The sequence below is a fragment of the Salmo salar genome, chromosome ssa12 (genome assembly GCF_905237065.1).
Source record: "Salmo salar chromosome ssa12, Ssal_v3.1, whole genome shotgun sequence".
NCBI classification, from domain to species: domain Eukaryota; kingdom Metazoa; phylum Chordata; class Actinopteri; order Salmoniformes; family Salmonidae; genus Salmo; species Salmo salar.
In genome coordinates, this window is record NC_059453.1 from 16869746 (window position 1) to 16888181 (window position 18436).

Here is an 18436-nt window from a genome sequence, read left to right on the forward strand (position 1 = left end):
ACTGCCTGACTAGCCCAGTAGACTGACTGACTAGCCCAGTAGACTGACTGACTAGCCCAGTAGACTGCCTGACTAGCCCAGTAGACTGCCTGACTAGCCCAGTAGACTGCCTGACTAGCCCAGTAGACTGCCTGACTAGCCCAGTAGACTGCCTGACTAGCCCAGTAGACTGCCTGACTAGCCCAGTAGACTGCCTGACTAGCCCAGTAGATTGCCTGACTAGCCCAGTAGATTGCCTGACTAGCCCAGTAGAATGCCTGACTAGCCCAGTAGACTGCCTGACTAGCCCAGTAGACTGCCTGACTAGCCCAGTAGACTGACTGACTAGCCCAGTAGACTGCCTGACTAGCCCAGTAGAATGCCTGACTAGCCCAGTAGACTGACTGACTAGCCCAGTAGACTGCCTGACTAGCCCAGTAGACTGCCCCTCCTTCAGAAACAACAGGTCCAACATGGTTAGTTGTTATTCACCTCCCTGTGAAAGGTCCTATCTGGGGCCTGTTCATTAGACACCAAACAGAAGAAAATGGACTGAAACAAGGAGTGACTTCCTGGACTTGCCCAATAAGACATCCATTTGAGTTAATCGGTTGAAGAGCATTTAAAAACATGGTCCGTTGCCATAATGAACAAGACCAATACAGGTGTTTGAAGCAGAAGCGGGCCAGACAGGAAGGGTTTCCTCGCAGGGGTTTCCTCCAGGAACTCACAGCAGCAGGTTCTATACCTGGAACATACCCTAACAGGGTCGTATTCACTAGGAAGCAAATAGGCTGAAACAGGGAGTAATGACCTGAGCTTGTCCAATAAGAAACGCATGTTTTCATTTTCTGTTGCAAAACATCTTACTAGAGTGTGCACTAATGAATGTGACCCAGGGTCCTACATGTACCGAAAGCCAATTTAGCTGTTTGAAGTTAATCCAACCTGAACAGGAGTTCTCTGGGACACGTGACCCTCTGAAACACCCCCAATCATCCTACTGAAAAAACACTCCTCCCACCTGAATACTACTCGCCCTCCACAGCAGGTGTGTACAGACTGCAGACCTCCTACCCCTGCCCTCTCTCTCTCCTCCACACCTCTCTCTATCTTACCCCTCCTCCTCCTCCTCTCCTCCACACCTCTCCCCTGTTCTCTCACCCCTCCTCCTCCTTCTCTCCTCCACACCTCTCCCCTGTTCTCTTACCCCTCCTCCTCCTTCTCTCCTCTCCCCTGTTCTCTCACCCCTCCTCCTCCTTCTCTCCTCCACACCCCTCCCCTGTTCTCTCACCTCTCCTCCTCCTTCTCTCCCCCATTAAAGACTGAGAGCAGTTGGAAGTAATTAGGACTCCTTGGGGTGTGTGTGTGTGTGTGTGTGTGTGTGTGTGTGTGTGTGTGTGTGTGTGTGTGTGTGAAAGAGAGAGTGAGAGAGAGCATGAGATGAGTGTGTGTACCATACCAGAATGTCTAGATCAAAGCACCAGTCACCATGAGTCCATGAAGGCACCTGAAAAATGTTCAGCCCTCTTAAACCCTCCTCCCTCCCCCTCTCACCTGCCTCCCCCTGCCACCAACCTCTCTCCCCCTCTGCTACAGAGCAGACACGAATAGAATGGAACACACCATCACCACACGCTTGGTGTCCCCTTTAACACAATACCATATCACACACAGGTACAGACAGTCACATACACGCTGCTGCTACCACAGTGGGCCATAAAGACAATTGTGTCAATAAAGTTTATTCAAATAAACAACTGGACGTCACACCACAATGGCGGCCAGCACAACAGTGACAGTTCTGACTCCCAATGGAAGAAGACAAACCGTAAAAATATTGCCAAACACACCTTTGCTACAGGTAGGTAGTAATAAAGCTAATTTCCTGCTCTCCCAGTCTGCGTTTAAAATAACTGTCTCCCTTTTCTAGGTTATGAAAACGAGAGTGATCTTTCCATGTCGGTTGAACAATGACTGTTCAGTTGAGCCTGCTCGTTTTTCTCTCTTTGTCTGCACAAAGTTGCTTAGCTAGCTAACTTGTTTAGCTGATAGATAACCAATACTTTGTATTTAGGTCCTCGAAGACGTCTGCAAGAAACATGGAATTAATCCTGACGACCACGGTTTAAAGTGAGTTGAGAGCTTTGTTGTTAGCCTAGCTAGCTAACTTGGTCGCTAGACGTGCTAACGTTAGCTGGCTAGCTCTGTGAACTGAAAGACTAGCTAGATATCCTCTTTATTACAACATTTTCCGTGAATGTTTTGTAGTGGTACCCAAATCATCAAACTGGACTATGATGAAGCTGTGATTGAGAGAGGGAGGGGGAGGGATGGCTAGTCGTGTGCGCGCTCTGTCCATGTAATTTGTATACGGGGCTTGGGACACTGCCATTTCACTAAAGCCTCATCCCTCCCTCCCTCATCCCTCTCTCTCTCTCTATCATCCATCCCATTGACAGATTTCAGAGGAACGTTCTGGACCTGTCGCTCCAGTGGAGGTTTGCCAGCGTGCCAAACAATGCCAAGCTGGAGGTGGTGCCCAGCACCCGGAAACAGACAGGGACCGACAGCCCGGTGAGTGAAACAACTAGTGTGGGTTGTGTGCAGTATGACTTCACCATGACTATGTCCAGGAAACAACATCCACTTTGTTACCTCTGCTTCATTATGGTCATAACAACATTACTGTTGCATTTAATAAAATGTTCCATGTTGCCCCTTTGCCTGTCAGAGTACCTGTTTCTCCACCCCTCTCTCTTTATATACCTCTGTCTCTCTATCTACCCCTCTCTCTCCCCTTCTCTACCCCTCTCTCTTCCCTTCTCTACCCCTCTCTCTCCCCTTCTCTACCCCTCTCTCTCCCCTTCTCTACCCCTCTCTCTCCCCTTCTCTACCCCTCTCTCTCCCCTTCTCTACCCCTCTCTCTCCCCTTCTCTACCCCTCTCTCTCCCCTTCTCTACCCCTCTCTCTCTCCTTCTCTACCCCTCTCTCTCCCCTTCTCTACCCCTCTCTCTCCCCTTCTCTACCCCTCTCTCTCCCCTTCTCTACCCCTCTCTCTCCCCTTCTCTACTCCTCTCTCTCCCCTTCTCTACTCCTCTCTCTCTCCTTCTCTACTCCTCTCTCTCTCCTTCTCTACCCCTCTCTCTCCCCTTCTCTACCCCTCTCTCTCCCCTTCTCTACTCCTCTCTCTCTCCTTCTCTACCCCTCTCTCTCCTTCTCTACCCCTCTCTCTCCTTCTCTACCCCTCTCTCTCCTTCTCTACCCCTCTCTCTCCTTCTCTACCCCTCTCTCTCCTTCTCTCTCTCCTTCTCTACCTCTCTCTATCATTCTCTACCTCTCTCCTTCCTTCTCTCCTTCCTTCTCTACCTCTCTCTATCATTCTCTACCTCTCTCCTTCTCTACCCCTCTCTCTCCTTCTCTACCCCTCTCCCCTTCTCTACCCCTCTCTCCCCTTCTCTACCCCTCTCTCCCCTTCTCTACCTCTCTCTCTCCTTCTCTACCTCTCTCTATCATTCTCTACCTCTCTCTATCCTTCTCTACCCCTCTCTATCCTTCTCTACCCCTCTCTCTCCTTCTCTACCCCTCTCTCCTTCTCTACCCCTCTCTCTCTCTCCTTCTCTACCCCTCTCTCTATCATTCTCTACCCCTCTCTCTCTATCATTCTCTACCTCTCTCTCCTTCTCTCTCCCTACTTCTTCAATGTGGTTTAACGGCGGTTGGCATCCAATATGTTGCATTACTGCCACCTACTAGACTGGAATACAACTCCCTTATACTTTGCGTGAAATTAACAAATACCCTACCATCGAACTTATTCTAACACTACACTCTCAAAAAATTTAAATAACACCACCCTACTCCACTATTTAAATCTCTTTAGTCCTACATGCCAACAGCCTGAAAGGATGGGACACCACCACTTAACACACCCTGTAACTCTTCTGATATCAAGTCTCACACACCCAAATACCTCTCTGCCACCACAACCTCAATTTTCTGCAACTTACGTTCCATCCCTGCAGTACAGTTGATAACCATTGCTTTAAATGCTAAAAATCCAATCTTAATGAAACATATATCACTTGTTGGCCTATCCCTCTGTACTGGTACAGATCTACTACTCACACCACTCCTCTCAGGATCCCTTCCCCTTGACCCATCTTCCTCTACTTTCTCACTGCCTCAGCATATGACAACTTCTGCACTACTCTAACCATGGAAACCTCAACCTGCCTTTCTCGCAAGGGACATCTGATCCCCAGCTCCATGGGCACCCCTACAATTAACACATACCACTACTTTCCCCAATGCTACATATTCCTTTGTGTCATGCCCTTCTGCACACTTCTCACACCTAGGAAGCTCCCTCCTACACACTGCTGCCACATGCCCATAACCTTGACACCTGTAACAACGTAATGTATTCGGCACAAAAGCTCGTACAGGATAACTTATATATTCTAACATTACTTTGTCGGGCAAAGACTCAACATCAAAACTCAAAAGAACAATGACTTTTATGTTTCCCCGCCCTGTCTGCGTTGCACCAAACGACGAGCATCACAAACACCGGGAATCTTCCCCTTCAGTTGGTCAACTTTTACATTTACTGCTACCCCAGTAATCACTCCTTTCAATGGCACCCTTTTCTTGAGAGAAACAATTCACATTTGTTTAACGCCGAGCGCCTTCTCTCCCTTTCTCTACCCCTCTCTCTTTGTATACCTCTCTCTATATACCCCTCTCTCTATATACCCCTCTCTCTATATACCCCTCTCTCTATATACCCCTCTCTCTATATACCCCTCTCTCTATATACCCCTCTCTCTATTGTCCCCTCTCTCTATATACCCCTCTCTCTATATACCCCTCTCTCTATATACCCCTCTCTCTATATACCCCTCTCTCTATATACCCCTCTCTCTATATACCCCTCTCTCTATATACCCCTCTCTCTATATGCCCCTCTCTTGCTCTCTCCCTTTCTCTACCTGTTTCTCTTTATATACCCACTCTGTCTCTCTGTCCCTCGTTCTGACTCACAGTTCTCATCCAACATAGTTCCCCTGTTTCTATTTTTACAAATGGTTAGTTGTTAAAAACACATTTTTGGCATCTTTTTGAACTCTGCCGGTGTCCTGGGGGAAACATGTTTTCCGTGTTAGCTAGTCACCACAGTGAGTGATGGGTAAACAAGTGGCTGGGTCTGGATTAAGTTAATGTGTCATCATCCATCTGGGATGACGTCTGCTGTTTCCACTGGGGTTCTGAGAAGAGGTCAGGTCCTTTCTTAATGACATCATCAATCCTCTACCTGACAGCACCCGTGTCATCAACATGTGCCAAGTGACCTCCCACCCACTGAGAAAACGCATACAATACACTAACAGCATGCATGTAGTGTTTCTGTTCCACGCCACCATAGAGAGTCAGACATCATAATATGCATGTAGTGTTTCTGTTCCACGCCACCATAGAGAGTCAGACATCATAATATACATGTAGTGTTTCTGTTCCACACCACCATATACAGTCAGACATCATAATATACATGTAGTGTTTCTGTTCCACACCACCATAGACAGTCAGACATCATAATATACATGTAGTGTTTCTGTTCCACACCACCATAGACAGTCAGACATCATAATATACATGTAGTGTTTCTGTTCCACACCACCATAGACAGTCAGACATCATAATATACATGTAGTGTTTCTGTTCCACACCACCATAGACAGTCAGACATCATAATATACATGTAGTGTTTCTGTTCCACACCACCATAGACAGTCAGACATCATAATATACATGTAGTGTTTCTGTTCCACACCACCATAGACAGTCAGACATCATAATATACATGTAGTGTTTCTGTTCCACACCACCATAGACAGTCAGACATCATAATATACATGTAGTGTTTCTGTTCCACACCACCATAGACAGTCAGACATCATAATATACATGTAGTGTTTCTGTTCCACACCACCATAGACAGTCAGACATCATAATATACATGTAGTGTTTCTGTTCCACACCACCATAGACAGTCAGACATCATAATATACATGTAGTGTTTCTGTTCCACACCACCATAGACAGTCAGACATCATAATATACATGTAGTGTTTCTGTTCCACACCACCATAGACAGTCAGACATCATAATATACATGTAGTGTTTCTGTTCCACACCACCATAGACAGTCAGACATCATAATATACATGTAGTGTTTCTGTTCCACACCACCATAGACAGTCAGACATCATAATATACATGTAGTGTTTCTGTTCCACACCACCATAGACAGTCAGACATCATAATATACATGTAGTGTTTCTGTTCCACACCACCATAGACAGTCAGACATCATAATATACATGTAGTGTTTCTGTTCCACACCACCATAGAGTCAGACATCATAATATACATGTAGTGTTTCTGTTCCACACCACCATAGACAGTCAGACATCATAATATACATGTAGTGTTTCTGTTCCACACCACCATAGACAGTCAGACATCATAATATACATGTAGTGTTTCTGTTCCACGCCACCATAGACAGTCAGACATCATAATATACATGTAGTGTTTCTGTTCCACACCACCATAGAGTCAGACATCATAATATACATGTAGTGTTTCTGTTCCACACCACCATAGACAGTCAGACATCATAATATACATGTAGTGTTTCTGTTCCACACCACCATAGACAGTCAGACATCATAATATACATGTAGTGTTTCTGTTCCACACCACCATAGACAGTCAGACATCATAATATACATGTAGTGTTTCTGTTCCACACCACCATAGACAGTCAGACATCATAATATACATGTAGTGTTTCTGTTCCACACCACCATAGACAGTCAGACATCATAATATACATGTAGTGTTTCTGTTCCACACCACCATAGACAGTCAGACATCATAATATACATGTAGTGTTTCTGTTCCACACCACCATAGACAGTCAGACATCGTGACATAGTGAAGAGCAATCTGGCCTTAATGGCCATGTAGTGTTATAATCTCCACACGGCACACCCAGAAGAAGACTGGTCACACCTCAGAGCCTGGTTCCTCTCTAGGTTTCTTCCTAGGCTCCGGCCTTTCTAGGGAGTTTTTCCTATCCACCGTGCTTCTACATCTGCATTGCTTGCTGTTTGGGGTTTTAGGCTGAGTTTCTGTACAGCACTTTGACATCTGCTGATGTAAAAATGGATTTATATATAAAATGTGATGGATTGATTGACATCGGCTGTTTGTTTGTTACAATGCATTTAACAGCTGTGTGAATGTGGCTGGGTTCATGTCTGATCATTCTCTCAGAATGTGTTTATGTAATGTTGCTAGGTCTTTGTGTGTCTGTGTGTGTGGAGTATTTCCGTGTTGCAGGGAGTCTAGATGTTGCAGACGATGAAAGCGTTCTTGGTGTGGTAAACAGTAACAACATGACCGTGTGTGTCAGAGGGAGTGCAGGTAGAGGAGTGTTTGAAGCTGTGCCCGTGTTGTTATAAACTGTAGAGTATTCAGGATAATCATCTCTGTGATCATGGCTGGAGTTCTGGATGACTAATAGCTCTGAATAGGAATTCTGGCTCTGTGTGTGTTCCCTAGATGAGTGGGGGTGTGTTCCCTAGATGAGTGGGGGTGTGTTCCCTAGATGAGTGGGGGGTGTTCCCTAGATGAGTGGGGGTGTGTTCCCTAGATGAGTGGGGGTGTTCCCTAGATGAGGGTGTGTGTGTTCCCTAGATGAGTGGGGGTGTGTTCCCTAGATGAGTGGGGGGGTGTTCCCTAGATGAGTGGGGGTGTTCCCTAGATGAGTGGGTGTGTGTTCCCTAGATGAGTGGGGGTGTGTTCCCTAGATGAGTGGGGGTGTGTGTTCCCTAGATGAGTGGGTGTGTGTTCCCTAGATGAGTGGGGGGTGTTCCCCTAGATGAGTGGGGGTGTTCCCCTAGATGAGTGGGGGGTTCCCCTAGATGTGTGTGGGGTTCCCCTAGATGTGGGTGTGTGTGTGTGCTCCCTAGATGTGTGTGTGTGTGTGTGTGTGTGTGTGCTCCCTAGATGTGTGTGTGTGTGTGTGCTCCCTAGATGTGTGTGTGTGTGTGTGTGCTCCCCTAGATGTGTGTGTGTGTGTGTGTGTGCTCCCTAGATGTGTGTGTGTGTGTGTGTGTGTGTGTGTGTGTGCTCCCTAGATGTGTGTGTGTGTGTGTGCTCCCTAGATGTGTGTGTGTGTGTGCTCCCTAGATGTGGGGTGTGTGTGTGTGTGTGTGTTCTCCCTAGATGAGTGTGTGTTCTCTCTAGATGTGTGTGTGTGTGTGCGCTCCCTAGATGTGTGTGTGTGCGTGCTCTCTAGATGTGTGTGTGTGCGTGCTCCCTAGATGTGAGTGTGTGTGTGTGTGTGTGTGTGTGTGTGTGTGTGTGTGTGTGCTCCCTAGATGTGTGTGTGTGCGTGCTCTCTAGATGTGTGTGTGTGCGTGCTCCCTAGATGTGAGTGTGTGTGTGTGTGTGTTCTCCCTAGATGTGAGTGTGTGAGTGTGTGTGTACTCCATAGATGTGAGTGTGTGTGTACTCCCTAGATGTGAGTGTGTGTGTACTCCCTAGATGTGAGTGTGTGTGTTCCATAGATGTGAGTGTGTGTGCTCCCTAGATGTTTGTATTAGATGTGTGTTTAGTGATAGGCTACCTCGGCACACACATCTAACACTCACATCTATGTAACACACACACTCACATCTATGGAACACACACACTCACATCTATGGAGTACACACACTCACATCTAGGGAGTACACACACTCACATCTATGGAACACACACACTCACATCTATGGAACACACACACTCACATCTAGGGAGTACACACACTCACATCTAGGGAGTACACACACTCACATCTATGGAGACACACACTCACATCTATGGAACACACACACTCACATCTATGGAGCACACACACTCACATCTATGGAGCACACACCACATCTATGGAACACACACCACATCTATGGAACACACACATCTATGGAACACTCACATCTATGGAACACACACACTGACATCTAGGGAGTACACACACTCACATCTAGGGAGCACACACACATCTATGGAACACACACACTCACATCTATGGAACACACACACTCACATCTATGGAACACACACACTCACATCTATGGAACACACACACTCACAACTATGGAACACTCACATCTATGGAACACTCACATCTATGGAACACTCACACTCACATCTATGGAACACACACACTCACATCTAGGGAGTACACACACTCACATCTATGGAACACACACACATCTATGGAACACACACACACACATATAGGGAGCACACACACTCACATCTATGGAACACACACTCACATCTACACATGCTCTCACATCTACACACACTCTCACATCTAGGGAGTACACACACTCACATCTATGGAACACACACACATCTATGGAACACACACACACACATATAGGGAGCACACACACTCACATCTATGGAACACACACTCACATCTACACATGCTCTCACATCTACACACACTCGCACATCTAGGGAGTACACACACTCACATCTAGGGAGTACACACACACATCTAGGGAGCACACACACTCACATCTAGGGAGTACACACACTCACATCTAGGGAGTACACACACTAACATCTATGTAACACACACACTCACATCTAGGGAGCACACACACTCACATCTAGGGAGTACACACACTAACATCTATGTAACGTACACACACTAACATCTAGGGAGCACACACACTAACATCTAGGGAGCACACACACTCACATCTAGGGAGCACGCACACTCACATCTAGGGAGCACACACACTCACATCTAGGGAGCACACACACTCACATCTATGTAACACACACACTCACATCTATGTAACACACACACTCACATCTAGGGAGTACACACACTCACATCTAGGCAGCACACACACTCACATCTAGGGAGTACACACACTCAAATCTATGTAACACACACACTCACATCTATGTAACACACACTCACATCTAGGGAGCACACACACACTCACATCTATGGAACACACACTCATATCTACACACGCTCTCACATCTACACACGCTCTCACATCTACACACACTCTCACATCTACACACACTCTCACATCTATGGAACGCACTCTCACATCTAGGGAGTACACACACTCACATCTAGGGAGTACACACACTCACATCTAGGGAGTACACACACTCACATCTAGGGAGTACACACACTAACATCTAGGGAGCACACACACTCACATCTATGGAACACACACTCACATCTACACACCTCACCTACACACACTCTCACATCTAGGGAGTACACACACTCACATCTATGGAACACACACACTCAATCTATGTAACACACACACTCACATCTAGGGAACACACACACTCACATCTATGGAACACACACTCACATCTACACAGCTCTCACATCTAGGAGCACACACACTCACATCTAGGGAGTACACACACTCACATCTAGGGAGTACACACACTCACATCTAGGGAGCACACACACTCACATCTAGGGAGTACACACACTCACATCTAGGGAGTACACACACTCACATCTATGTAACACACACACTCACATCTAGGGAGCACACACACACTCACATCTAGGGAGCACACACACACTCACATCTAGGGAGCACACACACACTCACATCTAGGGAGCACACACACACACACACATCTAGGGAGTACACACACTCACATCTATGTAACACACACACTCACATCTAGGGTGTACACACACTCACATCTATGTAACACACACACTCACATCTAGGGAGTACACACACACTCACATCTAGGGAGTACACACACTCACATCTAGGGAGCACACACACTCACATCTATGGAACACTCACATCTATGGAACACTCACATCTATGGAACACACACACTCACATCTAGGGAGCACAAACACTCACATCTATGGAGCACACGCACTCACATCTATGGAGCACACACACTCACATCTATGGAGCACAAACTCTCACATCTATGGAGCACACACACTCACATCTATGGAGCACAAACACTCACATCTATGGAGCACACACACTCACATCTATGGAACACACACACCACATCTATGGAACACTCACATCTATGGAGCACACACACCACATCTATGGAACACACACACTACATCTATGGAACACACACACTCACATCTATGGAACACTCACATCTATGGAACACACACTCACATCTATGGAACACACACTCACATCTATGGAACACACACTCACATCTATGGAACACACACACTCACATCTAGGGAGCACACACACTCACATCTAGGGAGCACACACACTCACATCTATGGAGCACACACACTCACATCTATGGAGCACACACACTCACATCTATGGAGCACACACACTCACATCTAGGGAGCACACACACTCACATCTAGGGAACACACACACTCACATCTAGGGAACACACACACTCACATCTAGGGAACACACACTCACATCTAGGGACACACACACACTCACATCTATGGAGCACACACACTCACATCTATGGAACACACACACTCACATCTATGGAGCACACACACTCACATCTATGGAGCACACACACTCACATCTAGGGAGCACACACACTCACATCTAGGGAGCACACACACTCACATCTAGGGAGCACACACACTCACATCTATGGAACACACACTCACATCTATGGAACACACTCACATCTATGGAACACACACACTCACATCTATGGAACACAAACACTCACATCTATGGAGACACACTAACATCTATGGACACACTCACATCTATGGAACACACACACATCACATCTATGGAACACACACACTCACATCTATGGAACACTCACATCTATGTAACACACACACTCACATCTATGGAACACACACACTCACATCTATGGAACACTAACATCTATGTAACACACACACTCACATCTATGGAACACACACACTCACATCTATGGAACACTCACATCTATGGAACACTAACATCTATGGAACACACACACTCACATCTATGGAACACACACTCACATCTATGGAACACTCACATCTATGGAACACACACACTCACATCTAGGGAGCACACACACTCACATCTATGGAACACACACACTCACATCTATGGAACACACACACTCACATCTATGGAGCACACACACTCACATCTATGGAGCACACACACTCACATCTATGGAGCACACACACTCACATCTAGGGAACACACACACTCACATCTAGGGAACACACACACTCACATCTAGGGAACACACACACTCACATCTAGGGAGCACACACACTCACATCTATGGAGCACACACACTCACATCTAGGGAGCACACACACTCACATCTAGGGAGCACACACACTCACATCTAGGGAACACACACACTCACATCTAGGGAACACACACACTCACATCTAGGGAACACACACACTCACATCTAGGGAACACACACACTCACATCTAGGGAACACACACTCACATCTAGGGAACACACTCACATCTATGGAGCACACACACTCACATCTATGGAACACACACACTCACATCTATGGAACACACACACTCACATCTATGGAACACACACTCACATCTATGGAACACACACACTCACATCTAGGGAGCACACACACACACTCACATCTATGGAACACACACATCACATCTATGGAACACACACTCACATCTATGGAACACACACACACTCACATCTATGGAACACTCACATCTATGGAACACACACACTCACATCTAGGGAACACACACACTCACATCTATGGAACACACACACTCACATCTATGGAACACACACACACACATCTATGGAACACACACACACTCACATCTATGGAACACTAACATCTATGGAACACTCACATCTATGGAACACACACACACTCACATCTATGGAACACACACACTCACATCTATGGAACACTAACATCTATGTAACACACACACTCACATCTATGGAACACACACACTCACATCTATGGAACACTAACATCTATGTAACACACACACTCACATCTATGGAACACTAACATCTATGTAACACACACACTCACATCTATGGAACACACACACTCACATCTATGGAACACTAACATCTATGGAACACACACACTCACATCTATGGAACACAGTGTGTTGTAAAACAGTGTGTTGTATTCTGGGTGTGTTGTAAAACAGTGTGTTGTATTCTGGGTGTGTTGTAAAACAGTGTGTTGTATTCTGGGTGTGTTGTAAAACAGTGTGGTGTATTCTGGGTGTGTTGTAAAACAGTGTGTTGTATTATGGGTGTGTTGTAAAACAGTGTGTTGTATTCTGGGTGTGTTGTAAAACAGTGTGTTGTATTCTGGGTGTGTTGTAAAACAGTGTGTTGTATTCTGGGTGTGTTGTAAAACAGTGTGGTGTATTCTGGGTGTGTTGTAAAACAGTGTGGTGTATTCTGGGTGTGTTGTAAAACAGTGTGTTGTCTTCTGGGTGTGTTGTAAAACAGTGTGTTGTCTTCTGGGTGTGTTGTAAAACAGTGTGTTGTCTTCTGGGTGTGTTGTAAAACAGTGTGTTGTATTCTGGGTGTGTTGTAAAACAGTGTGTTGTTTACTGGGTGTGTTGTAAAACAGTGTGTTGTATTCTGGGTGTGTTGTAAAACAGTGTGTTGTCTTCTGGGTGTATTGTATTATGGGTGTGTTGTAAAACAGTGTGTTGTATTCTGGGTGTGTTGTAAAACAGTGTGTTGTATTCTGGGTGTGTTGTAAAACAGTGTGTTGTATTCTGGGTGTGTTGTAAAACAGTGTGTTGTATTCTGGGTGTGTTGTAAAACAGTGTGTTGTATTCTGGGTGTGTTGTAAAACAGTGTGTTGTATTCTGGGTGTGTTGTAAAACAGTGTGGTGTATTCTGGGTGTGTTGTAAAACAGTGTGTTGTCTTCTGGGTGTGTTGTAAAACAGTGTTGTCGTCTTCTGGGTGTGTTGTAAAACAGTGTGTTGTCTTCTGGGTGTGTGTTGTAAAACAGTGTGTTGTTTACTGGGTGTGTGTTGTAAAACAGTGTGTTGTATTATGGGTGTGTTCCTCAGGTGCGTATTGCCCTGCAGATGGAAGATGGTACCAGACTCCAGGGTTCTTTCTCCAGTGGACAGACACTATGGGAGCTGCTCACACACTTTCCCCAGACCAGGTAGGTAGGTAGGTTTGTCACTGATTGCCCAAGTGCAGTGTGTGCGTGTGTCTGTGTGTGTGTGTGTGTGTGTGTGTGTGTGTGTGTGTGTGTGGGCTCGCCTGCCTGCCTGCCAAGACCAGAGGTTTATGTTATTTTTATGAGTGAGTGCTGAACACTGTGATCAAAGAGTAACAAACCAGGAGTGTGCCAAGTTACAACAAGCCCTCCTTTCCCCTCCTCCTCTCCTTTCTTCTGTCCCCTGTTTTTCTTTCTCCTCAGCCCCAACCTCTACTCTCTCCAAGCTCTCTACCATCTCTCTCCAGGCTCTCTACCATCTCTCTCCAGGCTCTCTACCATCTCTCTCCAGGCTCTCTACCATCTCTCTCCAGGCTCTCTACCATCTCTCTCCAGGCTCTCTACCATCTCTCTCCAGGCTCTCTACCATCGCTCTCCAAGCTCTCTACCATCTCTCTCCAGGCTCTCTACCATCGCTCTCCAAGCTCTCTACCATCTCTCTCCAGGCTCTCTACCATCTCTCTCCAGGCTCTCTACCATCTCTCTCCAGGCTCTCTACCATCTCTCTCCAGGCTCTCTACCATCTCTCTCCAGGCTCTCTACCATCTCTCTCCAGGCTCTCTACCATCTCTCTCCAGGCTCTCTACCATCTCTCTCCAGGCTCTCTACCATCTCTCTCCAGGCTCTCTACCATCTCTCTCCAGGCTCTCTACCATCTCTCTCCAGGCTCTCTACCATCTCTCTCCAGGCTCTCTACCATCTCTCTCCAGGCTCTCTACCATCTCTCTCCAGGCTCTCTACCATCTCTCTCCAGGCTCTCTACCATCTCTCTCCAGGCTCTCTACCATCTCTCTCCAGGCTCTCTACCATCTCTCTCCAGGCTCTCTACCATCTCTCTCCAGGCTCTCTACCATCTCTCTCCAGGCTCTCTACCATCTCTCTCCAGGCTCTCAATCCCATGAGCACTACAGAAACATCACTAACCAAACATTTTACATTTCAGTAATTATCCAGAGTGACTTAGTTAGTATATTCATCTTCTGATAGCTAGGTGGAACAATCCCATGAGCACTACAGAAACATCACTAACCAAACATTTTACATTTCAGTAATTATCCAGAGTGACTTAGTTAGTATATTCATCTTCTGATAGCTAGGTGGAACAATCCCATCACAGTTAAAGTAAGACTCTGCTGTCAAAGCTGGGAAGCTGGTTCCACCATTGGGGTGCGAGGACAGAGAAGAGCTTGGACTGGAAGAGACCAGAGGTGGCAGAACGCAGTGCTGGGGTTGGGGTGTAGGGTTTGAGCACAGCCTAAAGGTAGGGAGGGGCAGTTCCTCTTGCTGCTCAATAGGCAAGCAGCATGGTCGTGTAGTGGACAACAGTCTCTTCCTGGTGCCCACTGGCATTAAAGGGTAACTACACCCAAAAATCTCCATTTCTTCTATTTTTCCCAGACCTTAAAAGTGGTCTTCTGATGTGGTTTAAGCATTGTTGTGGACTGAACATCCAATGTAGTTGTTTTTGAAATCGGAAACCTGGAAAAGGAACACGGAGAAAACAGAATTTAGGGGAAAAAAGTAAATGGAATTAGGCAAAAAATTTATAGTGCATTTTATAGGGTCTCTTTGAGACCAGCTATCCGTCCGTCACCCCTTTCGTCTTCTCTGTGATGACATCACCACTAAATCTTTGCCACGGAAGCTTCCAGAATGAATGTTAGCTCCGGTCCGCCCGGGAATCTGGGGGAAAAACAAGCTAGGGAAAAGTGAATGTGTTTATGAGACGATCTGCAATAATACATTTACGGTTCAGTGGTTTTATGTAGACAAACACATTTACGATACACACACACACACACACACACACACACACACACACCCCGCTGCTCACACGTAGACTCATTTACTCCTTCACACCAGACAGGTGAGACCACCCAGGTGTGTTTGTTTTGAATCACAGAATCCCTCTTTTTTTTCTCTCTCATCCTCTCTCTCTCTTCTCTACAGAGCGTCTGAGTTGTCTGAATCAGGTTCCACTCCTGTCTGTGTTTACATGAGAGATGAGGTATGGTATCTCCTTCTCTCTGTCTGCCTGTGTGTGTTGATCAGAGTGTGATGAGGACACTGACAGGGGGGTGTGTTGATCACAGTGTGATGAGGACACTGACGGGGGGGTGTTGATCAGAGTGTGATGAGGACACTGACAGGGGAGGGTGTTGATCAGAGTGTGATGAGGACACTGACAAGGGGGGTGTGTTGATCTGAGTGTGATGAGGACACTGACAGGGGGGGTGTTGATCACAGTGTGATGAGGACACTGACGGGGGGGTGTTGATCTGAGTGTGATGAGGACACTGACAGGGGGGGTGTTGATCACAGTGTGATGAGGACACTGACGGGGGGTGTTGATCAGAGTGTGATGAGGACACTGACGGAGGGGTGTGTTGATCACAGTGTGATGAGGACACTGACAAGGGGGGTGTGTTGATCTGAGTGTGATGAGGACACTGACAGGGGGGGTGTTGATCACAGTGTGATGAGGACACTGACGGGGGGTGTTGATCAGAGTGTGATGAGGACACTGACAGGGGAGGGTGTTGATCAGAGTGTGATGAGGACACTGACGGGGGGGGTGTTGATCAGAGTGTGATGAGGACACTGACGGGGGGTGTTGATCAGAGTGTGATGAGGACACTGACGGGGGGGGTGTTGATCAGAGTGTGATGAGGACACTGACAAGGGGGGTGTGTTGATCAGAGTGTGATGAGGACACTGACGGGGGGTGTTGATCAGAGTGTGATGAGGACACTGACAGGGGGGGGTGTTGATCAGAGTGTGATGAGGACACTGACGGGGGGTGTTGATCACAGTGTGATGAGGACACTGACAGGGGGGGTGTTGATCAGAGTGTGATGAGGACACTGACGGGGGGGTGTTGATCACAGTGTGATGAGGACACTGACGGAGGGGTGTGTTGATCAGAGTGTGATGAGGACACTGACAGGGGGGGTGTTGATCACAGTGTGATGAGGACACTGACAGGGGGGGTGTTGATCAGAGTGTGATGAGGACACTGACGGAGGGGTGTGTTGATCAGAGTGTGATGAGGACACTGACAGGGGGGTGTTGATCAGAGTGTGATGAGGACACTGACGGAGGGGTGTTGATCAGAGTGTGATGAGGACACTGACGGAGGGGTGTGTTGATCAGAGTGTGATGAGGACACTGACAGGGGGGTGTTGATCAGAGTGTGATGAGGACACTGACAGGGGGTGTGTTGATCAGAGTGTGATGAGGACACTGACAGGGGGGGTGTTGATCAGAGTGTGATGAGGACACTGACAGGGGGTGTGTTGATCAGAGTGTGATGAGGACACTGACAGGGGGGGTGTTGATCAGAGTGTGATGAGGACACTGACGGAGGGGTGTGTTTAGGTGAGTGGTGAGGCAGCTCTAAAGAAGGCCAGTCTGAAGTCTCTGGGACTCACAGGAGGAAGTGCCATAGTCAGGTTGGTTCCTCCACAACATATCCTCAACATATCTTCAACATTACAGCTACCAGCTGTGACTAATGCACTGCCACTGATTGGGAGCGGAAGGGTGGTGATGAGTATGTAGATGTCCTTCCTCTCTGCCGTTCTACAGGTTTTTACTGAAGAAGACCAAATCGCCAGGCAACGGAGACGATGAGGGCATGGAGGCGGCTTCCACGGCGACAGATCCCGTCGCCAAGGAAACCAAGCCCCGCCCTTTACCCTCCGTCGGACTGCCTCCCTCACAACCAGAACGTGCAGCGCTGCCTTCAATCAAAAAGGAGAGCCCTGATAGGCTGGTTGAGACTGCGGATGCCCCCGTCCCCTCAGCCGCTGACAGCACACTTCCTGGCAAACAGGAAGCGGAAGTGGTTTCAAACTCCCAAATTGTGGTGCGGCCTAAAAGCAGTCCCTTCGGGGGAGTGAAGAGGGAGGAAGAGGGGGATGGAGAGAGGGCAGGACCATCTGGTCAGTGCTCCGTCCATCCTTCCTCCTCCTCTTCCTCTCCTCCCTCTGCTCCCTTCATCCCTTTCTCTGGAGGGGGTCAGAGGCTGGGGGGGCCGGGGGCGAGCGGTGTAGGAGCATCATCATCATCACTACCATCAATGGTTGGCGGGCCGCCCAAAGCCAAGAAATCTAAACCCAGCAACACCAAGGTGA

At 47.2% G+C, this 18436-nt stretch overlaps 1 protein-coding gene across 3 annotated transcripts in view; it reads left to right on the forward strand.

The window, feature by feature from the left end:
- The first annotated feature begins 1579 nt into the window (after positions 1 to 1579).
- Positions 1580 to 18436, forward strand: part of LOC106564294 (tether containing UBX domain for GLUT4) — a 46769-nt gene continuing 29912 nt past the window's right edge. For all 3 annotated transcript variants that reach the window (XM_045690880.1, XM_045690882.1, XM_045690881.1), the window contains exons 1-7: positions 1580 to 1843; positions 2057 to 2112; positions 2442 to 2556; positions 14143 to 14243; positions 16251 to 16308; positions 17679 to 17752; positions 17889 to 18432. In XM_045690880.1, the coding sequence (XP_045546836.1) occupies positions 1757 to 1843; positions 2057 to 2112; positions 2442 to 2556; positions 14143 to 14243; positions 16251 to 16308; positions 17679 to 17752; positions 17889 to 18432 (1035 nt within the window). In that variant the 5' untranslated portion in view covers positions 1580 to 1756. The remainder of the gene's footprint in view (positions 1844 to 2056; positions 2113 to 2441; positions 2557 to 14142; positions 14244 to 16250; positions 16309 to 17678; positions 17753 to 17888; positions 18433 to 18436) is intronic.